This window comes from Harpia harpyja, chromosome 16 (genome assembly GCF_026419915.1).
Source record: "Harpia harpyja isolate bHarHar1 chromosome 16, bHarHar1 primary haplotype, whole genome shotgun sequence".
Lineage (NCBI taxonomy): Eukaryota > Metazoa > Chordata > Aves > Accipitriformes > Accipitridae > Harpia > Harpia harpyja.
In genome coordinates, this window is record NC_068955.1 from 1,540,964 (window position 1) to 1,567,957 (window position 26,994).

Genomic DNA, 26,994 nt, shown 5'->3' on the forward strand with positions numbered 1-26,994 from the left:
AATTTGGATCAAAAAGCCACCCTGACATCTCTTCAACATTGAGGAGAGCAACATGGCAATAGTAATACTGAGAAAAATCAGGATACTGAGAAAAATCTACTTGTCTATTCACCAGCAACCTCAAGGCTTTTGACAAATCTCTTTACCTCAGCTGCTCAGCTTGTTCATCTAAAAATAAGCCTGTTACAAATATATTGATGGCTTGATGGTTATAAAATACTTCTGACGTACAAAGCAGAGCTAGGTAAGTGGAAGGCACTTAACATTTGCTCGATTCATGACTACTCTAATTCTAGAGCAAAAAACTAAATGCGTGGCTTGATTGCCTCAGACCATGTCAAAGTAATAACAGAATACTTTATTAAACTAAACTGAATTCTTTTAATCTTGAGTGTTATTCAGTAGAATCCACCAACCCACTCCTGTCTGACACTGAGCAGCAGCTGTCAGGAATGATTATCTTAAGACTACTCCCAGAGGTAACAAAAATTAACTGCAAAACGAGCAGTAATTATCTACAGTCGGATGGCTTTATGCCCAACAATGGAGCAAAGACCAATAGGGACAAAAACTTAAGCACACATATTCATTTACCTGTCATGTTCTTTGTCCACAAGATGGTATCGTGCTCTGAATGCTACCAGATGAGCATAATACGCTGGTGCAGGTATAGAAACCGATCGTGTACAGCGCACATACGTGTGGCAGAGCTGGTAAGTCAGCAGCTGAAGTTCATCTGCAGTAAAACAGTTATCATCCCACAAAACATGATAGTGTGAGGGACGGCTGGTACCCTAAGAAGAAGGGAACATGAATTCACTTATCTGGCTTTTCCATACAATCAAGTCAGACTTTTAAGTTCAGAAAGGGCCAGACTATCTAGTCTGAACTCCTACATAACAGCAGCCAAAGAAAATTCAGTCTTATGTCAGCCCTAAATGTGTTCAAAGATGAATAGGAGTCTAACATTCACATGATTATGTTACTCTAATTATTCTTGCTTGCAAAAAACCCCACATGCCTTCTAGATAACCCTCAACGATCAAAACCTGTTCCCAACATGCCTAAACCATGATTACACTACCTCTTAACTACCTTCAATTAAAACTGTTTCTCACCAAGACACATTTCCCAGAGAAGTAACTGCTGCTTTTAACTCTTTCCAATTCCTTAGCACCCTAATTTAAAGTATGAACACTAGAAACAGCTCAGTATTTCAGAAGTTACCTATAGAGTTCAACGCAAAAAACACACACTTCCTTACTTCTACACAATGTCATCTTTCCTACAGGTTCAAGAGTTGCATTGCTCTTTGGCATTATGCTGAATCAAAGTTTTACATGTCACCCCTGTCAAGGTTCCCTCCAGATACCTGCATTCACCATCAGTACTTCAGCGTTTCCTTATAGCTCATGAACCAGTACTGAATACTGAGTACAGTTCTTCGGAACTCTTAAAAGTTCTCTATTAAATGATTGACTTGCACTTGCTCTGAAAGACACTCTTCTGGAGTGAACACTCCTCTTCCCTCCTGCCTCCCCCCACAAAAGGTGTGAGGCACTAGAGTTAAAACTTACAGTGTAACTGAATTAGGTCAATAGTTGTATTTTAACCAGGCTAGAAGTCTCTCTCTTTAAAAATATATATTTTTATATTTTTATATATATATATAAAAAGGTAGCAATTTATTGTGGCTTGCTATATTAAAAACGATGAGCTGCAACTACATCTGGCATTTCTGCTTCAACTTATATTGATACTATTTTTTTTCCAAGGGGCCAAAAACTACCTTGCCCAGACCTAGCATGAAGATATACATCGAAGTGGAGAAAAGCAGCAGAAGTTTTGAACTCCTTAATAAAAAACATGGCAATGATTCAAAACTTGAAAAGAAAACATGCCCACCAAACCTAAACAAAACTTATGATGATGTGGTCAGACTGACATAAAAATTTTAAGAGTTTTTTTTTTTCCATTTTTAAACAATATCCTGATACAATTTTTGGCATTAAGTTGACTCTCCACTGTATTGCTGGCAATAACACCACATTGTTGGATTTAATTTCCATAGCCTGTAATTCACTAGCCTGCACTTAGTCAGCGAATAATCAAACATTGCCTTCAGTCCTTCAAACTGTTTACATTTGAAAACTTGATTCAACATTAACTTCATTGTGGCTATAAACAATAAAAGTAGCAACTTTTATTTTCAGAAATAACAAAGGTACAAAATAAAGTGACCTCTTTAAAATAAACTTAGGAAAGCATCACTTACCATCAATGCAAGTTTTAAAGGTGTAGCAGAGACCACCTCTTAAGCAAATAATACTGTTAGTTCCACAATACTGTGATACCTCATAAAACTGAGCTAAATGACATTTGCCTACTAAATAACTGTAAACTATAACTGTAACTATAACTATAAACTGTAAACACAACTGTCACAAAAGGGAGAAAAATAACATGTTCTAAATTCACATTTACTTACAAAGAAACAATCATACCTGTATTCCAGCATGGCTACAGAGGTAAAAATCAAACTCGTATGGATGTGTAATGTCCGTATCCACAGTTGTTCCAGCTGGAATATTGCCACTTCGTCCAACCTAGAGAAAAGGTTTTGTTAAAAAGTGCAGCTAAGAACTGTTTATACACCTCAACTGTAATTAAAAATACAAGTTTCTATTCAACACATGCAAGGTTTCAGTGAATGAACTGCCTCAGTTACTGTTTGGAATGTGTCAATACAGCAACCTAGGATATTTGACAAGGACGCTGTATGGCTCTACCATCTCAACACAGAACATTGCACCTACAGCACTTCAGAACTGTCAATCTCAGAAAGACAGAAAAGCTGCACATAATTTGTATTTAGAACTGTCAGCTTGAGTTTGGATCTACTCACTCAGAAGAACAGAAAAGTTCAGGGTTCCATCATGTTGTATTTTCTTCTACTACAATTGCTGTAGACCTGGTCCTAGTTAGTTACATGAATGTTAGCTATAGGTCACTGACAAAGACTAGTATCAATGTACAACATGACAAAGACTGATGGACTACTATTTTTTTTTTTTTTAAACATACTCAAGGTCAATGATTTTTCAGTTTGGGGCCAAATTTTATGCTTATCAACTCAACATCTTCCCTGAATGCAAAGACAATCAGATTGACAGAGAAGCCCATGTTAATATTTTCTCCAGCAGCATAAGTGCTTGACATCAAGCTTTTCACGTAAGGCTACTATGAGAGAGGGCAGTGATTACCCTTTCTGTTCTGTCAGCACAGAACAATCGTGTATGATGTCGCTTCTGCACCACAATATAGGTTATTCCAGGCTGGTAATCTTTCTCCAAACTGATGCAGGCTTCTCTAATGGCTAGCAGTTCGTAATACAAAACCTACAAGCACAAGAACAGAGTAGTTTATGTTTTCCTTCCATTGTATTCTACATGCAATACCTAATAAACGTTTTGTAGTTAACACTTAGTGCAACTTTGCCACACAGTTAGTAACCTTAGGAAGTACTTAGAAATATATTGTTTCCCAAGTTCTAAGACCTCTCCTTCCCAGACAGTAAAGAAGTTGCCACTTTTCTTACCCAACATGCTTAAGAAATTCTCTCCTTAAAAGTCTCAATTATTTTATGGTATCTTGGTGCAAATGTAGGCAACTCAAACAGCACAGCTATTCAAATATGACAACTGGAGTTATTATGTAGTAACACAGTCCTTCAAGAAACCCACAAATGAACCAACCTGTCGAAACTGTCCTTCAGAGACCCCGTCCCTATAGAAGATGATACGTGTGGGCTTGAACCGTGTTGACTTGTAGAACTGGATGAGAAGCTCTCTCACCATGGAGGCTAGATCTTGGATGATTTCCTGCCGGGGTCGCTGAACTCTCACTGTGGCACAGTACCGGCTTGGATGAGCATCCATACTACCTACAACCTTCAGGGGAAGATTACACGAGTAAAGACTTCAAGATCAAATCTATACCCCAAAAAATTAAAATAGCAGAAAAGCCAAGAAAAACAATTTTCAAGTAAAAGATGCTTATGTTAAAACAACAACCACAGTAACATTTTTAACTGTAACTTGTAGTAGGTACAGGTTTAACGCCTTTTGAAAAGGGGTATAAAACTTGCACTCCAAGCACCCTGAAATGCATCTGCAGAATTGGGGTCTCCCCCCCTGTTGACAGCACACTAATACGTATTCTGATAATCCAGACACAGCCATTTTTTCTTTGAAGTTTTCTCACCTTTTACACAGAGAAATGCTTCAGTTTGCCTTAGTTACTTTAAGTAAGGACACAGTTTCCATAACTGCAGTCAATGCCAAATAAAATACCAAGGGGACAAAATAGGAATGGACTGACCAAGCATCCAACCACCACCTTGATCTCCTGGACTGTACCAACACAAAAGGTAAGAAGCATCAAAAGCATTCCTGCCAAACCAGGTCTTTTTTGTATTTTTAAAGGGAGAAAAATGTAATTAATGTTATTAACTAACATCAAAGCTGCATTATTTCCTTTAGAATATTTTTGCAGAAATATATTATTCAACATGACTGCCATTTTACCTTGATTTAAAAACTAAAAACTAAGAAAACAGTCTGAAGTATCAAGCAGTGTTTTTCTTTTAAAGACATGATTTTTAATAACATTGGGAACGTGTACAAAGAACTGGCATAAGCCCTGAAATATATTTGACATAGACATAATCCATGAGTTGCATTTACTATTCTAACATTACCCAAGATGAAAAAACAATGCTAATTTAATAAAACTTACAGCAGCTATTGAAGGCTTCTTTCCATCTCCAGCAGGAGGGTGAGTGACATCAGCTCCCAAAAAGATCACTGGCTGCTGGAACACAGAAGGTCTTCAAAAAGAAAAAAGTGCTAAGTCACACTTGTAGATGAACAGTTGGCACAAGGTTATTGCTCAATATGGGGTTTTGTTTATATTTCAGCTAAGCTGCACAGAGAAGCCTTCTTATCAGGTACTCTGGCCAAACCTAAACAATGAAATCTTTGTGCTCAAGATGTGAGCTTCAAAACCACCACAGCAGTCATTCCAAAATAAACTGCCATTTAACTGTGGCATGATTCTAGTGGAGAAAAGCCACAGACCTACACCTGAACAGTACAGACGGCTTCTTACAGAAACTATCATTCTACAGGATGATTACACTAGTGCTTGGAAGTCAGCTAAGCACCGCTTTGGTACTGCATCAGCCATGCAACAAATGGCTGGATGCAGTAGCACACACATTATTCTGGCTTACAGGATTTAAGGAGCAGGATGGTCTCCCAGTGCCTTTAAAATATTCTTCCACGCACCACTGGACTCCAAGCTCTCAGGAAAGAATTCTTAAGACTTGCACTCCAGAAGTTTTTCTGGCTTGTTACCTTGCATTATGCGTATTTCCACTCAAGGAACAGGTGTGCTCTAGTAAAGGTTAGAGTCAATACAAATTTCTGCTCTTCAGGACTGAGACACCTGTGCTTCTCCAGAATGATCCAGAAATGATCACACATGGGTTGGACTTCTCAAACCTTCTCACTGAAGGCATCGAAGCAATTGGAGTACACATTCAAACAGAGCTTAGAGGCTAGCTATGAACAAGTGTGAGCTGAATTACTCAGACTATTACAGTGAGAGAAGACGCCTCCAGTGTTCTTCTACCCTCATTAACAGCACATTGGTGTGTCCAACAGTTACATTCTGTGATGTGTTGTATGCTCTTAAATTCACAAAAACTTCTGATCATATTAATATTTCAACATCTCTAGATCTGCAGTTTCTCTTCAAATTTTTGATACTGATCAAACATTTGAAAAGAACCTTGGCTTAAGACGTAACTCATGGGCCAACAACTGCTCAGAGCCCATGCTAGAAGAAATTTAATTCTACCTCAAATATCGCATACCTTTACCAGAAGAATATTTCACCCTAAAATTTAGCCATTTTTAAATTCTAGGTGCTAAGTAGCAAACGTAATCACACCTGTTAAAACAAAACCCAAATCAGTCTCCGTGAAGAGTCTTACCGTTGATGAGGTACAAGGATGTTGTTGATTCCTCCTAGTTTAACATTAATCTTCAGGCACAGATTTGATAGGGTCTGTGGAGATGTTTTAATGACATTCTTGACTTGAACACACTGTGTGGCCATTCCCAACAGTGTATCTCCCACACGCTTCACCTCCGCTGAGAAGCAAATATTAGGATACAACTTGAGTCCATTTGAAATTATGGCTATATTTTGATATTAGCTTAAGTCACAGTAATTTAAACGTACATACTCTGCAAAATAACTTCCAACTTATCTGCATACTCAGACCTGCTTCCAATTCATTTTATCTTCAGATGCAAAACATTGGTTCTAATGTCTAAAGAATGGTCCTGAAGAATTTTCTAACTTATGCTGGGCAGCAAATTTCTCAGAACAATACTTGACCAAATAGGTAAAAGACAGAGGTATTCCCTTACCATACACTGGTGTTTTCCCTGGCAGGATGACAATGATGAGCTGAAGCCCTGAATAGGTGTTCTTGAGGTGTCGAAACATGGGCTCCACACTGTCTGCACCCTGGGCGTATTTACAGAAACAGGGCTGGCCTTGGATCGGCATCCCTGCATCTTTGGAGATCTTGCGCAGCTGGTCTGTGAAACCCCTAAAGATGAGAAGCTTTTTTGAATTTTTGCAGTAGCAATAGCACACAACCACCAAAGCAGAAGGGGACAGAAGAACTGTGTTACTCAAATGAAGACGATTCCAAATAGCTTTTAAAGCAGCATTTTAAAAATGTTCATTACGTGGAGGCTGTACAGCTTTGAAACACCATAGGCCAGAATGGGAAAAAAGAGTTTAGACACCTTTAGTACTTCATTCAAGATGCTAGAAGGAACTATATACAAAGCAGCAATGTCACAGGACCAAAACCCCACTGTGTACTCAGGTACAGCGTTTTGACTGTAGCTTCCAGCAAGGAAGCAAAACAGCTTGGATTCTCTCCCTAACTTCTTAGATGATTAAAATCAGGTAAAACACTCATTAGAAGTCCTACATTCATGTTTTCACTAAGATGGCTTTATTAAGAGAAAAGTCCAAAGCCTGAACCGTGACATGCCTTACTTCAGTATTTCTTCTCTGCATTGTCTTTGCGTTGCAAAGCAAGCTATAGCCCACATTTTGATCTCAACACCAGTGTGAAACTGCTTCCCTCGCATGTCCCATACTCCATGGCTTGGGGTTGCCACTGTTCGATTCTGTGGAAACAGAAGTGATAGATACTCAAGTGACTGGAAAAAAAAGAAGCCTATGCTATTTTCAGTTTCAGGATAACAAAAATAAGTTTACCATTCAAACTCTGATCCCTGTATTGCACAATGCAACTGAACTGACTTAAAATAGTCAGTGTGCACAGGAAATCACTCTTCAAAATAGAAACAAAATGCAAAAACCTCACCCGTCCTCCATACTGCAACATTGGAGCTGGGAGCACGCGCCCTGTCACATGGGCCATCTCATCCCGGACCTTGAACTGGAACTCTTGAACAAACGGATCTGCATCATAATTTGCACTTCTCACCTAGAAGAAGAGTTTTTCCATGTTACAGGAGTTCCTCATTATAATTCATAGAACAAACAAAAGGCTAACAGGAATGCTGCAGAAGTGTTATACAACAATTCCCCTTGTCATTGAAAAAAGCTCAGATTTAACTGCTCAACACTATCAACCTATCCCCAGTGAAAACAATTAATACCATGAAATACATTGGATGAGATTTTTTTTCATTCACTTAGTTACTCAAGTGCTCATTTGTAGTATGCTCATTCAAAAGCATTTCGTTTACTCACAGGATAGATCAAAAAGCCTTCTCCTTTAGAGACAAGCAAACCCAAGATTAAACAAATTCATTTTATTACGGCACTTTCATGTCTTCTGTATTTTCCAGAGGAGACTTATTTTAATTGAAAAATTTTGGCTAACTTGTCAGCTCAAAACCCAGACTGTTTCAAATAAGAGCTATCTGTTTATAAGAGTATTCAACTAAAAATATTCAAGTTTTATAATATTTCAAGTTAGAAAAAACAATGACACTTAGGGTGTCTGGATTCAGCACCAAGAAAAGATACTGGTGTTATCAGGTGAAAACATGTAGTGTCTACTAAAGAAAGCAAACATCTCAAGTACAAGACTGAGGTTTAGGAGACCTAGAATCATTCTTCTACCCTGTTACAGATTCCTTGTATGATTCTGGACAAATCAAGTTGCTCCAGTTTGTTTTTAGTATCTATTAAAATTAAGTAGAGTGATGCTACTATCTTCAAACTATTAACAGAAAAAAAAAAAAAAAAAAAGGGCAATGGTCAAGACCCAAGTCTTTAGAGTCTAGCTCATGATTTTAAAAGTATTTAGCACCACTACAAATATAAGCATCCTATAATAATGAAAAAAAGTGTGGTGTTTAAATATCAACAGGAATCAAGGAATAGAAATGCACCTAGAACAAAATCTTACTCTCATGAATTTGTGTACTAAAACCAAGTCCATTTCACAAATTTGTTTAAAAGCCCTGATGACCCCATACAACAAAACACTGAACTATTTGTCCTGAGTATTTCCAATACCTACTTTGAAGCAATTGTAGAGATTATAACACAAGAGCCCATACCGCTGGACTCGTGGTATTGTTGGAAGCTATTTTAAATAAATCATGTTAAAGAAAGTACTTAATCTATTACATTAAAGGGCTAGAAGGAAAGAATGAAGAGACTAGGCAGGTCACATAAGAAGATTTTGCATTAATGTTATCTGTGAGTAGTATCACACCAAACTGAAATTAAAGAACTAACCAATCTGCTTATTTCCTCTTGTCTATCTGGAGCAGATCTTGCCGTGGCCTTTATCATAGTCGATGTCTGATTGTCCGTTAGCTTCTTGATACACCGCTGGCCAGCTACAATGTTACATACCTTAAAGGAAAATCAGAAGCGTCAATACACAATAGGAGCACTTAGAAACAGATCCCAACATACCGTACATACACAATACTATGCTATCACTACAAAACACACCCTCAATGTGTTTAAGGAACTGCATACTTCTTTCTCATAGTTCTAAACTTTAAAGCACTTTAAAAAATGTAGGTAAGTCTTTAGTGAAAGACAAGAATAACAAACATGTAAATACGTAAACATGCTTGTACTGCAAAGCGCACTACTTCTTAACGTTTTGCAAAATGATATAGTCTACCCATGTCAAGCTGATTTATCAGAACGAGTTCATTACTTCTAAAGGCAGGTAGGTGTGTTTCTGTTCTTGTCCCACTTGTAGGCAAGGAAGATGAGGGTATTTCAGCTGGAGGTTGTATTTCTCTCTGAAATACTGTGCTACTGTTCTCTCCACAGTCTGGCCATTTTCTAACTGTAAAGGAAAGCTGAAAAGACATACATTTTAATAAAATGTACAGAAATCTTAGTTGGCAAGTATCGACATCCCCCAAACTAATCAAATATTAGGTCCTGATAGACATTCAGCGTTAAGCTATCACAGATTTTATGCTCTGACAAAAAGCATCTTACGTTTGATGACTTGCAGGCCTTCTTGTTACGTTACAAACGCGGTATTTCCTTCTCATCGTTCCACAGTGAGTCACTTCTACCTTTAGACCTGCACAAAAGTACCCAAAACCCTGATGTCATAACTACACAAAAATTTGCACAGGAGACACAAGGTTTCTTATAACAGAACATGTTCTAATCCAACAGCTTTGATGGTCAGCATCAAACAGCACAACATCAGAAATTATTATTCTCTAAACATTTTGCTTTCATTATAATTTAATTTCTGACTAATCAGTTATTATCCTCAAAACCAAATCATAACGTGTAATATTTAATGTTCTGTCACCTGAATTTCTTGTAGCGGTTTCATTTAACAGGCATGTGACTGATCTCAAGACACAGACAGTTGTTTTCACCATATTGTTTTGTTCTCATTCTCAATGCTGTATACCTCTTAAAACTAGCAGTTCCAATATAATTGAATTTAAAAGGGCAAAGCCAGATTTCTGCCTTATTGTTCATTTTCCCCCAGCTTTGTGTCCACATTCAGCCTGTAATTTTCTTTAATTTCACTGACCCAGTTTAACTTTAGATTTTGAGCAGCTGAAGGTCTCGTCTAAAAGCACCCAGCCCACACAAGAGGCTCAGCAGACTTGAGTCTCTATCCACAATAATGACAGCAACAATGGCAGCTTCAAGAGGCCTTCAGTGGCTATTTCTATTAACTGTGCATGCACTGTCTGTACTGTACAGAGAGAGCAGACTCAACATCTGCTGAAGTACTGAGCTTATCACACAAGTGCTGCATAGCATCAACATGCTGTTATGTCTTTCCCCAGCCCCATGGCAGAGAAGGCAGTCGAAAACAGAGCCTTCTCACCCAAAAGATTCAACCTACAGTCTACCAGTGTAGTCTTTTGAAAAACCAGTTGGATGACTTGTCCTGTTGAGGCTTGTGGACCACAGACTGAATACCCCACATCAAATCAGGTCCCTAAGTACCAGATAGCAGATACCATGTTTAGTTTACTAGGGACTCAGACATCCCAAAAAAGTATCAACTGTACTTCATTGATTCCTGACAACACTAATTGCAACACTAACACCAGTATTACTTAGAGGATGGCATAATCAAAAATAAACTACCGCTGCCCTGATACAGCATTAAGAGAAAATATAAAAAAAGAAACCATGAAGCACTGTGGCCAAGCAGAAAAGGGTTGTGAATACACAGATACCTGCAACCCGTTCACTGCTTTGTCATTAATCTGCTGTGACACTACAGAAGGCACTACCCTCCCACAGAGCTGCTCACAGGCTTCCAATTCTTTAATGCAGGATTTGTTTCACTATACATGAGCACAACATCTTGGCTGGAGTTCCCAGATACTACAGTAGTAAAAATAAATATTGACAGCAAAGGTAACCTTTCAATATTGTCTGACTATGGCAGCAAAGTGTCTGAGGCATGCCAGATCAAGCAGAGACAGCTTCTCATTCTCCAGTTAACTGTCTTCCAGAACGAAAACAGACAGGTAGATGTAAAAAGGAGGCGTGTTAGGACTACTACAAAATAATTCCTTTAATTTTTTTTTTTTACTAATGACTATTCTATGAACACATCAGTTTATAACTATAGCTCAGATTTATTTTTTTGCTGTCCAGTATTTCAATATAATCTAATCTTGCATCAAGTAACACAAGCGTTTAAGAGCAGAGCTTTGAAAAACCGAGCTCTTTCAAGGCTTCTCTGTCTGCCAATTACACTGGAATAAAAGGATATGGGAAAACACAAAGCAAAGTAGCATATATGGAGTGAAACTACTCAAACCAGCAGCTTATGCAATTCCTTTGGAATGGAATTTGGCCTTCAGCTGCAAGTTAGCAAGTGGTACTTGTTTTTCCACAAGGCAATCAGTCATTAGAAGTCACTGCAACAGCATACTTTCAAAGAATCAATGATGTTAGCTTTGAAATCAATTTTCACTTTGCCTCAGCATTTAAACAGTGGGAGACTTACAGCACAGTACCACTATGGCCTCAATGACCCTTGCTTATAAAAGGTTAGCCATCCAGCAAGGCAACAGCCACTTACCTCTATCCAGGCAATAAAGAACACAATTTCTCTTTCCCTCTTTAAGCCACTGGGAACATACCTAATTTTTCATCTTTCATTTCTGTAGAGCTGCATTGTTTCATTCAGGACTAGAACTAGAAACAGGGCATACTGCAATTCCCTTGGCAGTTCCAGGGCCCTTCTGATACATGCTAACCAGGAGGCTTCCAGTTCAAACAAGTCCCTTAGAATTAACTCGACTGCATTACCTGGGACAGAACAGATACACTTCTACTCACCCTTTATCTCTTTGGTGAATTTTACCCGATGAGAATCAGTCAGAGGTCTTGGTTGTTCATCGATATTATGAATGTCAAGAACTTCACACATAAACTGAATTACAGGTTGTGCTTTATAGAAGGCAGTGGCAGAAACTAAAAAGAGCAAAATATTAAGTGTAAAAAACCCCAAGTCAGAATGTTGTGAAGCAGTATACAAATGAATGCTTTTTAAAATTCCAGGTAACCCTCAAGCAGATGTTGTGCAGCACACATTTTTAAAAACAGATTAGCAAGCCTTGCAACAACTAAGTATACAAAAGCCAGCATAGAGCCCACAGTGACACATCAGTCTCCAGCACAGTCATCCTGTAACTACTTTGCATTTCAGGGTTTTGAAAGGGTTTTTCCCCAGATAGTATTTATTTCTAGAGAGCTGTAACGTCCCCGAGAGACATTCTCTTTCGACTCTGTATGGAGCTGCAAGCAGAGACAGTATTAATATCTCTCTACTGAAGACCTTTTAACATGAAAAGCTAAGATTATTCAATATGCAATATAATTTTGTCAATGATATGATCTCAAGTACTGAAACAATATTTGGTAGAAAAATGAGCGCTATTTTGACTATACACCAATTATGTTAGTGTCGTGGGGCTTGCAACCCTTGATCTACCAAAACCTCTTACCCTCCCTGCATACTAATGACACAATCACATTAAGTGACAATATTCTGTTTTTAAACAGGACAGTTGACTCATTCCATGGAAGGAAGACCATAAACAATCTGTTTGACAAAGCTATAAGCAACTGAAAGAGTATCTTTTAGTAAGAAAGGTGAGGTGGTGTTAAATATAGCTCAAACACAAACTACTCCATACATTTAAAACTTTAAATGGCAACAACAGAAGAGAAATACTTGACAAGCATTTTATTAGTTTTCCAGATCTCATGTACCAAAACCACCACATATCAGTGCTAATACAACGAAACATTTTTCAGACGTGTGTCACTTTAGCAGGCTGCCAACTTTACTCGACACACTCTGGCCAACACCTCCGGATGTCGATTACTAAATGAACACAAACAGCTTACACCCCCAGCGACTGGCAGGGTGCAGTTTGTTTCCCACAGCAACATAAGCGACACAGAGAAAAACAGATTTTGCAGAGAACCTCGTACGAGTTCGTATTGGCTTTGTGTGGCAAGGGTTTGGTAGCGGGGGGCTACAGGGGTGGCTTCTGTGAGAAGCTGCTGGAAGCTTCTCCCATGTCCAACAGAGCCAATGCCAGCCGGCTCCAAGACGGACCCACCGCTGGCCAAGGCCGAGCCCATCAGTGACAGTGGTAGCGCCTCTGGGATAACAAATTTAAGAAGGGAAAAAAAGTTGCTGGGACACAGAAACTGCAGCGAGAGAGAGGAGTGAGAACATGCGAGAGAAACAATCCTGCAGACCCCCAGGTCAGCAAAGAAGGAGGGGGAGGAGATGCTCCAGGCACCAGAGCAGAGATTCCCCTGCAGCCCGTGGGGAAGACCACGGTGAGGCAGGCTGTCCCCCTGCAGTCCATGGAGGTCCACGGTGGAGCAGATCTCCACCTGCAGCCCGTGGAGGACCCCACGCCGGAGCAGGGGGATGCCCAAAGGAGGCTGTGACCCCGTGGGAAGCCCGTGCTGGAGCAGGCTCCTGGCAGGACCTGTGGCCCCGTGGAAAGAGGAGCCCACTTGAGCAGGTTTGCTGGCAGGACTTGTGACTCCATGGGGGACCCACGCTGGAGCAATCTGTGCCTGAAGGACTGCAGCCCATGGAAGGGACCCATGCTGGAGGAGTTTGCGAAGAACTGCAGCCTGTGGGAAGGACCCACATTGAAGAAGTTTGTGGAGGACTGTCTCCCGTGGGAGGGACCCCATGCTGGAGCAGGGGAAGAGTGTGATGAGTCCTGCCCCTGAGGAGGATGAAGTGGCAGAAATAACATGTGATGAACTGACCGTAAACCCCATTCCCCATCCCCCTGCGCTGCTGGGGGCGGAAAGGTAGAGAATCTGGGAGTGAAGTTGTGCCCGGGAAGGGAGGGGTGGAGGGAAGGTGTTCTGAGATTTGGTTTTATTTCTCATTACCCTACTCTGGTTGATTGGTAATAAATTGAATTAATTTTCCCCAAGTTGAGTCTGTTTTGTCCGTGATGGTAATTGGTGAGTGATCTCTCCTGTCCTTATCTCGACCCACGAGCCCTTTGTTATATTTTCTCTCTCCTGTCCAGCTGAGAAGGGGGAGTGATAGAACGGCTTTGGTGGGCACCTGGCGTCCAGCCAGGGTCAACCTGCCACAGAGTTAAACTAGAACGAAATCAAGCGATGGGATTTGAACATCATCTTCGCAGCCTCAAACCACAACATAAAGTGATTGCCATGTAAATTGTAGCATACAAAGTTCTTAAGTTTCTCATTCACAGAAAGGACTGAAAAATTTCTACTGCAATAGTTACTACTACGCTGTCTAATGCCGATAAGAAAAATTTGCTTCACAGAAAGTAATAGCACAGTACATCATAAATTGGTATAAATTAACTACAATTCAGGTAGGACAAGAGTATTATCTCAGTACCTAGCATACAGATACTAGTACTGGTTATTTCTCAGACAGGTAAGACTTTTACATTCGTCTTTCAAACAATAGCTACACCATGGCTGCTGTTTGAAAGGTAATTTTACAAGAACAAACCCATCTGAAGTCACATGAGTATCCTCCACAATTTAGGTAAACGAGAACACATGGACTTGCAAATTTTCAGCACAAAAGCTCAATATCATCTGCAACATTTTATTATGCTCCAAGACAGACACTAAGCACAACTTAAGAGTGCTTAACCTAGTGCAAAAAAGACAGACTATTTACCTTGGGTTTATACAGCATTTCAAACAGTGAGAACAGAATGCAAATTAGAGAAAACTTTATGCAGCACCTGCATCTCAAACACTGACGCTTTTCAACAGGGGTTTAACAACTAGAGTCAGAGTGCTTACAGAACCAGGGAGTCTGACACATGCACCAGTTGATCTCAGATGCATTCATCTGGGACTTTATAAAGTGGTGCAAAGCAGATCTGATTTTGCATAAGAAAGCCCATCTCAATTAGCCCTATTCACAAAAGTGCTTGTGATATATTTTACAGAGTTTTCTTGGAAGTATTGAATAACACCTACTGTGGACAGCTGCATGGAAACATATCTTAAGCAATTTGCCTGTATCACTGTGGATGTACCAATACAGAAATTAAGTAGGAAAACAAGCTACGCTAGACTTGTCCTTCCTATATAGCAGGGTTTTTTTTAATATGGCAGGTAAATTTCTGCCCAAACACTGACATGATGACAAATCCAGAAAAAGAGACTAGGATTTCCAGGTAGCCTTTGCCACACAGGTCTGGTCTGAACTGGCTGAACAGGAAGCCAACGTATGCATACATACACTTCATTATTACAATCTCACTCTACTATTATCATTACAACTTCTGCAGTAGGTTGACTTCACAGTTAATGTTGCATTTCATAAGGATATTACAAGAGACAACTACTAAATATTCAAACTGAGCAATGAGACACAAGTATTTTTCAGGTGAAAACCCCTAGTGTATAACACAAAGTTTGAAAGTTTTCTTATTCTGACAAATTCTAGCAAAACACCCCAAGCTTCTTTAACTCTTTATTATCTACAATATGAATTAAGAAATCAGTGTAGAAGATGGCTTCTGGTTACTAAATCCCCCTGCACAGATGGCACCAAAAGTTATTACCACACAGAAATATGGTACCACAAACTCAGCCAAAATGACCAAAAGGCAAGGTCATTTTTATTCTTAGAGGCATGTTCATTATTATCTTTATTCTTAACCCTGAATCCCAACTTACCATCAATATTGAGCATCATCTTCCACATGGCAGGCCGAACAGACTGATGGAATCCAAACCAGACCTCCCTACCCCCACCCAAGGGGTGATCATAGCCTTCCGGAGCTGAGAAAAAGGAGCGGCCTACAGGGGTATACCTAGTGAAAAAGAGGACCACACGTTTATGCTATTGCTTTCCAAATATAAAGTACTGCTTTCCAAATAAAAAATTCTATAATAAAGATTACAACACACAGTGTTATTATTTTTGGAATTTTGTGCACCAGGAATCTGTGTCTAGAATCAAGTTTAAGTAACACACTCTTCTGTTCCCATTGCAGTGTTTTTAAATTTAGACAAAACATTTACTAGTTTTATCAACACAAAACCACTTTCAGTTTTTAAAACAAATCGAGAACTAAGTTAACTTACCCTTTCTGATCTTCCACTTCAAGAAAGTATAATCTCCATCACAGCAGATTCTGTACAACAGCATTGTATACACTGGACTGAACCTCAAATACTATTTTGCATGTTTTACTAGGAAATATTTGAATACAATGTACACTCAGAGAAGTAATAACTATGGTGGAAATAAAGTACTAGAGAAACTAATGTTTCTCTCTCAGGCAGAAAACAGCTGCTCATGAACCTCCACACCTCCTCACATTTGTAATGGACAGGCATTAGTACACTGGTTAACATCTTTCATGTTTCCTTAGGATCCGGGGTAGATGAGGAACACTGGCTTCCATAAAACCACAAGTCATTTTTTTAAGAGTCAGCTACACCCAATGAAAAACACCTGTGCAAAGCCATCCTACCATCTAAAGCCAGCAATCAAACTTTAAAAGTAACTTTCATTGACCAAATAAAGCAAAATTAATTTGGCCTTCTCTAATGTTTCATGGTTCTGAGATAAAGAATAACAGACTTTGTTAGGACAGGTATCTAGTCTCAACTGTGCATTTAAAACATGAGAAGCATGCACCATTGATGGGTACATCAATGAATTAAAAAGACTCATGCTTTTTAGACAGTCACAGCCATCAGGTGCATGATACTTGGCTCAACTTGAGCAGAAAACATGAAAGCAGTGCTACAGCATACTGTAATCTCTCAGTTATTTCAATTAATGCCTATTATGAGTGTCTCCTGTTTCATGATCTTTTCAAACAAATACATCACCTGCTCTGGAGTTTAAATGTCTACAGAAATACACACTTCTACATAATTAGCTTCAGTCTCCCCAGTTCAGCTAACCAGCTGTGCTGCATAAGGGGAATGATCATTTTTTCTTTTCACCTGTGAAGAAACAGGGATGAAGGTCTCCCAGTGGGGATACTTCAGGTAAAGACAGACTGCAGGAAGACAGTGAACCTACTTCATGGAGGGTAGGTGTCGTAGCACCACATCGACAGCATGAACAGGGTTAGTGCTGATAGGTTTGTCTAGTTCCAGAGGCTCAGGCAAGGTTCTTCCTGTCAAAACTTCATGCAGCAAGTGCCAGCTCACCCGAGAAACAAACTTTATTGACACTTTGAAGGGACGATCTTTTCCACCTTCTCCTGGTAATGTCACATCCAAATCCACCTGCGTGGGGGGAAAGCAGCTGTTTAATCTCCAGTCTGGTAGCCCTGAGTTTCCACACCTTCCCATAACTGGGCCAGAGACTCAAAAACTCAGATATTTAGGACACAGCACATTTGATAAAAGTACATCATCAAATGCGCAAAATAAAGAGAACTGGGTCCTCACCAAGCAGAAGAGGATCATGTAACTTTGTCATCTTGAATCAGAAAACTCTTCATTCCAGAGAAACTGTGGTTTGATTTTTTTAACAGTACTTCATTGTAAGATAACATATTACAGTCTGTAAAACTGAGCATTTAATAGATTTTGCTGTAGAAAGAGGCTACTAAATTGTAGGGGAGGTTCTGAATGCAACTAGTACACGCACATTTACATACATCGGAATTTGCAGAAAATACATTAGAAGGACTCTATTTCAATACAGATACTTTAAGATACTTTCAGTTTTTCTGAACTCAGCAATATTAGAAGTTGGGCTTGTTTCTTTTTCTTTCCTATGAAGCTGCTACAAGTACCATTTTCTTCTAGTTATCTTACCCCAGTAGTGGCCACAGGAAGCGGATTGGCTGTATAGAGGCTTCTTTTCCCATCATAAACTGGTCTACGGTCCCCAAATATTGTCACTTTAAAATGCTGCACCATTGAGTCCACCACCTCCCTAGAAAAGTTGATATTTACAGTGAAGAAGTTTTCAAAGAAATATCAGACTGGAACTGGCTCCCACACTGCCTGTTTTTTGCTGAAGTAGTTTCAACAAACATATTACTCAAGTGAATTATAGAACACCCACTGCTATTGCAAAAAGATGCTTCACATACTTCAACTAAAATAACAGATAAACACTAAAGAATGAAATCATAATCAACACAAATGCTCAAATACTGGAAATAATTTCAGAAAGTGCTAGAAACAGCTGGGGCCTTTGTATAACCTTTGTTACAGCACAACAACTCTATCTTACTCGATACAACGTTAACTCCTTTATTCTACAGAAATTAAACGCTTTTCTTAAGCATATGCAAAGTAGCATTCTTGCAAAGCAGAAGCTTACTAGTATACTGTTGCCTGACCAGGAAACGTTAGCCTAAAGTACTTCAGAAGACGATAAATACTGACTTCCTCTTCGAGCAAAATTAGTAGCAGTACTTTCACCTCTCAGCTGGGATTTGGGGCAAGGGAAGAGAAACTCTCCATTTCACAGTTCTTTATGTTACTAAGCACTCAGAATCCAAATTCTTTCACTGGCTAAAAGCACGTCAATACACTTGAGCAATTTCAGAATATCTACTTAGCACTCAGTCGTGCTCCTGCACGAGCCCATCTTACCCGAGAACCCCAGTCTGCACTGGTACACCGCTCCCTTCTAACACTACGCACAGGGCTACGCGTGCAAAAGATATTTCGGTAAGTGCAAGCTTGTTGTCACATAACCTGTGACAAAAGCAGAGGGATAAAAGCTAGCGATGAAGAGTAGGAGCAGCAGGGAGAGAGCAAGAGGCTCCGTAAAACAAACCTCCCATAGTAGAGTTCTCAGCTGTAGCTCTGCTATTCATCTCGCACATACGGCATGCTTCAAAGCAAAGCGCTATTTACCTTCTGCTTTCCAGTTTACAACACAGCGGAAGCAGTGGTAAAGAACATCGCTACAAAGGAAAGTGAAAAGGAAACAGAAGACACTCTAGATTTTAAATCCTCCCTACAGCTAAAAGCTAATAAAGGTGCAGGTGAATTTAAAAAAGCCAGGAACTATTCAAGAACTAAAACCTCTATTTATTCCAAATACAAGCACGCAGACAGGATGCTAGTTACAAACTATTTCAGAATAGCTCCGTCTATGTAAATCCACTGACTTCTTAGAAATAACTGTCACAGCATGCAAAAGAAAGGGAAAAATATATTTCTAAGGAAAATTCTTCAAAGCAGGTATTTCAGTATACTGATTTCAATTTAGAGTAATGAAAGCCATTCTTCTCTCCGTAATCCACAGCACACTATCCGAAGTCATTTATTCAGCAGATACTATATTCTTTTATTTGGCTCATTTATACAAGCTCTTGCAGTTTTAAACTAACACCTGCCGCATTTTTACACATGTGAAAGTTGGTAAAGTAGTAGTATTTTTAAATAACCAATTTCACGGTTCCCTACTTTGAAAAAACCGATATGCATGCAAGATTTACCCTCAGCTTTCAAACTACAGCTTATATTAGGATCCATAATTTACATACTCTATTTGCTGTCAAATTTGAAAACAAATTTAGTCTTTCATTTGAAAATATTTGACTATTAAAGCAACTCACTAGGTTTGCTGCCTGTGTTCAATTAGTATTCTTAGTTTACCTTGACAAAAACCAGACAACTGCTTCTACCAGTTGGTAACACGCATAGGGAAAAGCAAGACAGTGTCTTTACTGGTAGAATAGAAAGTTGATGAGCTTCTGGACAAAGCGCATCTGATCTACACCTATACTACAACAACTAAATTTATGAATGAGAAAGCTCTTAAAGCACTTAAAATTAACTCCAGTCTCTAAAAAGCACTTCTGGGAAACAACCAACCCTCACACAACCTAACAAAAGTCAAAAGCAACAGTTAGATACTCAATCTGAGACTCGCAGAAGTTATGAAAAGTTGTATCAGCCGCAAACATGCTCTTCAGGAAATCATTATTATTTAGGTAAGCAAAAATATTGATCATTTCACACAGAGTTACTTTACAAACTCAAACCTAATGCTGTTGCCTCTCTCCACATGAACTGAAAACTTCAGAAGACACAGCATTTGTCTAAAGCATAACCAACTAAAACAAGCTGTGACAAACATCAATTTTGGTTTTAGAAGCAAGCTTCAAATTACCCTACAAACAGGACCACGAAAGGGATTTTTTTTTTCCTTTTAAATTTTAAATATAATTGAGTTGCTATTTTAAAACAACTTACTTCAAATGCACTATTTTCAAACATCTGTAGCTTCTCCCACTGTTATGGAAACAACTAACTACACAGAATCACAAACTGCAATTGCTGGAGCAACCAGAGCTCTTACAGCTTTGTCTCCCTTAGTCTATTTTAATCAAGCATTGCCGTACAACAGACAAAAAAAGTGTTTGTGGTCAACAGATTTTAAGTGAAGTGACATCTATCTTCATTACAAGATCACATTTGAAAAGAACCAGACATACAAAACAGTAAGTCAGTTTAGAGCAGTTTATATTTTCCTTGTACCCCTATGAGCATAGCTTCACAAACATTCTTCATTTAACAATACGGTGGTAAATTAACCTTTCATAACAGTAAGATTATATTAAATATTAATTCACACAACTATTATATCCCAATTTTAGCAATTTATTAGTTTCCTTTTAATTAATACTTAACATAGGTATTTATATAGCCTTCATAACTGTAGCATGCAACTAGCAGGGGGAAAAAAATCACCAGCCAGAATCAGGCCATAGCAATATGCTATTGTTAAAATGTAAAAAAACAGACTTGCAGATGAAAGAGGAAAAAACTGCTTTTCAGCTACCCTGAACTTTAACTGATGAAACGCATTTCACAAGAAACTAACAAGTAACTCCTAAAAAAAAATTATTAGATGCAGAGAAGAAATACAGGAAATAGTAAATGTAATCTTTAAAAAGCAAAAATTATTCTAGCTCTAATGTCAGGTTTTCAATTGACTACTCTTGCTGAGGAGGCTTCTCTGGCTCCCGAATTTATGAGGTTTAGGACGAAATACACAAAGACCATATATAAAAAGCTGTACTAGCAATCTGTTAAGGCTGAAGAATCCTGCACTCAATACGTACAGTTTGTTGGATCACTAAATAAACAGGGACACAGAATATGAAAATATTCTCTCCATTTAACCAGCAATCTAGAAATAAAGTAGCCTAGTAAGGGATTTAGCTGACCCTAATACATAGCAGACATGAAAATAAGATGAGATACAATGTGCTATACAAAATGCTGTAACAACAGAAAAAGGACACAGGTGAAGCTCAAACCAAGCCTGACCATTTCAAATATACTAAGCTGATTGCATGAAATACCAATTAACAAGGGGAAAACTAGTTAGTTTGCAGTGCTTTTGTACCACTGCTCCTAATGGAAGCTTTTCAGCTGAAGGCTGTCTCCTCCTGTACCTATTGCCAGTATTGCAACCAAAACAGGTAATTGCTTACAGCTATACCATATTTATGCTACCCTGAAAAATGGGGGTTGCTGCCAAACAGCTCACAAATTACTGTAACCACTAATGGCTGGCCCACTTCATAGCATCTGGCCACAACCAAACTGAAGAGAACCCAGAAAAGGCTCTGTACCTGTCTCGCAGATGTTTGTGAGAACTGGCACACAGGACTCCGTAGCATAATGCTCAGATTTTAAGCTACATAGAGACTATATTTACTTCAGTAGGTCTCTCTGTTGCTTAAAAATTTCAGTATCAGTATAACTTACAAACAAATTTCACCTTCTTACCTGTTCACCCTCCGAGGACACTTATCTGGTTTGATATCCACCTCATAGAGGTAGACATCAATCTTTGGGATTTCAACTTGGAAGCAGTTGGCCAGCAGTTTAATGGGTTTGCCCATGGTGCCATAGCCAGGACGTCTGGGCACCATGAGTAGGGGCTGTGCCCCGACGGGTCCTGCAAAAGAAAAAAATACCACAGATTAGAAGATAAGCACAACAGACAAGCTGTGTTGCAAAGGTACTTCTTGCTTACATTTCAGCAATTTAAAAATATGTAAGGTTCCTTGCATTTGCAGGTACACATACTTGTCTCCCATTGAGACTTACTAACGTACTCCCCTTTTTCAGTCTTAGGCAATTCCCCAAACCAACTCAAGGGTGACCAGGCAGGCACCAGAGCCAGCACACTGGAAGAAGGGAAGATTAGCTGTATCAAACAGTACACATCAAACAGCGTGCTAACCTATTAAGTACCAAATGAACACTTGCCCATTTTTCCTCCATGAGCCTCCACCCACAGCTAGACTGTTTTACTGATGAGTTTCAGCTTCTGTGATTAGCATGAACAAAATCAGATTTCCAAAACAAACAAAAAAAGGTGTGCTTTTCTTCATAACACTTTACTATTGCAGAACACTTGACCACCATTAAAACACAAAAAGGTTTTACAAGTCTTTTCTGAACACCCTAGTAATAACAAAGTTGCCACAGAATACAAAAATATGGGAGCAGTTCTGGACTGATGTATGTTGTTTGTGATAAGCTCTTAATTTCATTGCCATTATTAGCTTAGTCTTGGAAGACAGATTATTCTTGAACTTTGCTGGCTGAAAATGGATGAATAGTAAAACCATTACCTCCTGTCTAACTGCACCGATAATGCCAATAGGCCAGAAGAGGAAAGACTAAGATTAAGACACAGGATTGTAAAACTCTTGATTACTTATACATCAGAGAAGAATACCCACAGCTGCTCAGAGAAACCATCAAAATCTGCAGTAAGAGACGGGTATTTTGAAAGTCAGCTAAAAATGCCTGTCTAGTAAGATATGTTACATTCTCATCTGGTTATTGATTTGATTTAACTTACTTTGCATAATTCAGATGAGAATCCTCAGCTCAAGATCTCGGTTACTCATGCCTTACAAAACCAAACACAGTAGTAAACACAGTCCACTTTCAAGAATTTCTACTGGTATTTCCACTTAAAAAAATCTCTTTCCAGTCAAGAAACAACAAAACCAAAATGCTTTGTAGCCTGAGTTTTAAAAAATTACTCATCGTACAAATGTCATGATTTACAGAGCATTCGATTAAGTTAAAGTTCTCCCCTCTACTCCTACTCAGTGACGCAGATAGCAATTCCAGCCCACTCATTTTCATAGAAGAGTTAAAATGTCAAGTGCTGGTAAAAATGTCTTATTTGCCTTTTGATTAATCTCCACCATTCCCGGAAAAAAAATCTCATTATCTTGAAGGAAACCTTGTACTGAGAATAGGTGAACATCAAAGCTTAAGTTCCACCGTAATATTTGTCTGGCTCTACCCAGAAACCTACCAAAAAATTCTGAGTGGGCTTGGCTTCGAGCCATAAGATAAAACAAAAACATAAAACAAGAAGCATCATTTAAAACACCCTCACAGACTATGCTTATGCAAAACTTGTTCCAAGCATCTGTTCTCTTAAATTTTTTCTTCATTTTAATACTGTCACACAAGTAAAAGCAGCTCTACAATTTACTCCAGATATATTTTCAGAATATAAGCATATGCAAAAAGTTACTACTAAACATTTGAGTGGCATAAATGACTCAATAGCTTATTTTAACATTATGAAGACATACATGCCATAGTTTAGATTTAGTTCATATCTGTAAGAAACGCCAACAAAACTGCTGAAATAAAGGTAACATTAAAAAGGTTGCTATAGTCTGGTCTGCCCTGTCTCCCCCCACCCCATTTGTTAAAATCACGTAAAATGTGAAAACAGTTGCTAAAATCTGCAAGCACAGAAACAACAGCCAGCATGAAGACATCTTCCTGAAGGTTAGGTGAAGAAGCGCATGGAACAGGGAAATACAGTATGGCTGAAATCTTTGTCACCATCTCCTCTGGAAGTTGCACTAAGCTGAACTTTTTAACTGACCACTCAACTACTGGAGAGTGCTGGAGAAGAGATAAATAAACCCCTTTATGGGAATGCTATCCTGTTGTTTACCCCTTTGCACAGCTTAACAGAATCCTAGTGATCAACTGCACAGGGGCAAAAACCTGAAACAGAGAAACGATATTCAGTTGCTAATACGAGACAGGGTGCACTTCAAAATCCTGGGTCATGAAAGAAACGCTCTACCCAAAGCCAAGTATGCAAGCAGGCTTCCAAACTCTGCTCCTTGAAAAACACTGGTGAACAAAACAAGAAAATACCAGTTGTTAGACAAAGGCTTTCTTTAGCCTGACTTGTTCAGCTGTACCACACGTGGCTCCTCAGGAAACAGCTCACCCTGGAGGAAGTTAGAACCCAGATTTTGGCAAACAGGAACTAAGTGACCAATAAATGAATAAGAAGTGCAGGTCTACACACTATTCAGGAACAATTTTTTTTTTAAATTCAGCTCATTTTGCTATCATTTGGTGCGATACACATGCTCCCTTGGACAGGTTAACTTAAAAGCATGAGTATGTTGTAATTCAATTCTGCTATCACTGTCCAAATACACTAGCACCCACTCAGAATATCCTCCTTTCAAAATACGCTAAATTGCCAGATTGCATGTTGTGAAAGTCTGCGTCACTGGCTTCAAACCTGTGACTCAAAAGCCAATAAAACATAAATAACAAACGACGCTCTCTGAGGACAGCTACTGCTCCCGTATCGTATCAATGACTCACTCAACCTCATGCCTAAGTCCTGTGTCAAGCTAATGGAAATAAACACACCAACCAAAAATACCAGAAGTAGTATTATTCTAAATAGCACAGAATTACTATGATTGGCAGACCGATGCCTTCATGTTATTTAACCATTGCAAAAACAAAGTCGTTAAAGTTCCAAAAATCTTTGCAAAAGCGTTACTGCAGCACAGCCCGGCTCCGCAGCAGATGGAGGAACGCGCAGTCTGCCGGTGCCTCCAGAAGAGCAGCTCTGCACTGTTCAGCTGCCCACAAGTTTTAGAGGAGAAACTTCTTTGTGTTTAAGAAACTATTATGACTCTGCATTAGAGCATCAGGTATGTACACATGCACGTAAACCAAGTCTGTTTAGCATGCCAGAATAGTACTCGGTTCATAAAACCAGATAAGGAAGGTCCCCAACATTGACAGTCAACTGATTTATAACACAGAACAATGAATACACAGATAGGAACTAAAACTGACGCTTCAGACGGATTCTTGGAAGGCTTTTATACAGCAAGGGAGTACGTTTCAAGAATATACAAGATCCACCACTAAATAACTTGAACCTTCTGCACGTACAGTTACTCATTAGAAGCCATAAAGGAAAAACATGCAGAGAAAATATTTAACTAAGCATTTAAATCGGTAATAACACAAGGCAGAAAAAAAAGAATCTCTTCAGGACCTAAAGGTATATCAATTTATAAATTACCGTTCACGGCATTTGCTGAAGTCATCATTCACGAACACCCTTCAGCAATGTTGGAAGACTTTTCTCACAAGTGAACGTTCAATAAACAAGTAGGAGCAAAAGCCCTTACAATATATCCGCAAAACAGACAAATACTAAACCAGTAAAGTTCCATCTACTCCATTTACCAACAGTGCCTGACGGTGTGCTATATACAACAGCGCACAAAGACCACGGTTTGCTCCCTACCGCCACTGCCACATTTAGAAGTAGGTATCTCGAATCCCCGTTGCATTTCACAGGGGATTTACACTGGTATTTCCCACGGGTGTATATGGGACATTGCTGTTCCAGCCCAAAGTGCACAGGTTATCTGCGCCTGATGCATTAGGCTGGGTAACATGTCAAATAACCTACGTCCCATAACCATGTAGCTCGCTGATGGGATGGAAGATACTTTGAATAGCTTTGCTCATATTCAAGCTAGTATTTCAACAAAACCCCCAAAAAGATGAAAAAAGGAACTGTCACTTTTAGAGGGCTTAATGAGGAAACTAATATTTCAAAACAAACAAACAAAGAGTTTTGAAAAGCTCATGCCAATACTACTTTTTCAAAGACTTAAAGTCTGAAGTAACATTAAAAATACAGGGACAATGAAATTAATTTCAAGTGCGATTATGTGGCACCTCTGCCAACAGAACCATTTACTCCAACAGAACTTGAAAACAGTGGAAGTTTGCAGTTGTCAGTATTCAGATCCACAATTTGAAAATTCCTGTTAAAGTCAGATCATATTCCAGACAAATATAGAAGTCCCTCAAATGGTTTAAATGAGCTCTGAATCAGAACCTTTTCTTCTGTGGGATTATAGATGTTATAATAAAGATTAAACACAACAAAAATTGACTGTGATTTCTATGGCAATACAGCCAGCAATATAGAACACATCTGGCGTGCATCCAAAGCACAGGCTTGAATCTACCTAGCAACCAAACGAAGCCCTAATCAGAATAAAGCCTGAACAGACAGAGCAGAAACACAGAAACCTGCAAATACTTTCAACAAACCATTTTACGGAAAACTGAAGCTTTTGGCATACAAGAGACTTTTACAGCATGAAGCAAAATACTGATTTCTAGCAAGACGCTAATAGAAAATACAGATCTCCTTACATGATCCTTTCTTTACAGAAAGGCACATCAGTACCAAGCTTCCAGCAAAAAATTATCCTCTTTCCTACTGTGGCTTCAGCGTTATAAAACAGATGATTACTTAATAGATTTACTTTTGTTTATAAAACAGTTCTAAATCTCTAATTGAATGGGTGACTGAACAGCCTTAAACACATGATAGAGGACTTAAGAGGTAAAATATTATTTAAACTCTAGCTCAGTAACACAAGGCAGATTTGTCTAACAGATCCTATCCTCAGGCTGGAGTCTGCACACAGGAAAAAGCTCTCCATGGAGGGGGGGGAGAGGACGGAGGGGAGAAAAAAAAAAAAAAAAAGATTCCCTTTCAGAGGG

General features: G+C 39.0%; 1 protein-coding gene across 3 annotated transcripts in view; it reads right to left on the bottom strand.

Moving 5' to 3' along the window:
• The window catches only part of AGO3 (argonaute RISC catalytic component 3), a 42,935-nt gene that overhangs the window by 11,662 nt on the left and 4,279 nt on the right, over positions 1 to 26,994 (bottom strand). For 2 of the 3 annotated variants that reach the window (XM_052810531.1, XM_052810532.1), the window contains 17 exons: positions 21,880 to 22,051; positions 17,932 to 18,052; positions 17,186 to 17,394; positions 15,823 to 15,959; positions 11,938 to 12,072; positions 9,601 to 9,688; positions 9,308 to 9,455; positions 8,872 to 8,991; positions 7,481 to 7,603; positions 7,147 to 7,280; positions 6,501 to 6,685; positions 6,059 to 6,218; positions 4,798 to 4,888; positions 3,756 to 3,950; positions 3,264 to 3,398; positions 2,505 to 2,606; positions 595 to 794 (listed from right to left, as the gene is read on the bottom strand). In XM_052810531.1, the coding sequence (XP_052666491.1) occupies positions 595 to 794; positions 2,505 to 2,606; positions 3,264 to 3,398; positions 3,756 to 3,950; positions 4,798 to 4,888; positions 6,059 to 6,218; positions 6,501 to 6,685; positions 7,147 to 7,280; positions 7,481 to 7,603; positions 8,872 to 8,991; positions 9,308 to 9,455; positions 9,601 to 9,688; positions 11,938 to 12,072; positions 15,823 to 15,959; positions 17,186 to 17,394; positions 17,932 to 18,052; positions 21,880 to 22,051 (2,455 nt within the window). Of the gene's footprint in view, positions 1 to 594; positions 795 to 2,504; positions 2,607 to 3,263; positions 3,399 to 3,755; positions 3,951 to 4,797; positions 4,889 to 6,058; positions 6,219 to 6,500; positions 6,686 to 7,146; positions 7,281 to 7,480; positions 7,604 to 8,871; positions 8,992 to 9,307; positions 9,456 to 9,600; positions 9,689 to 11,937; positions 12,073 to 15,822; positions 15,960 to 17,106; positions 17,150 to 17,185; positions 17,395 to 17,931; positions 18,053 to 21,879; positions 22,052 to 26,994 lie in introns of those variants that run through there. The other variant, XM_052810533.1, reaches the window with a different exon arrangement.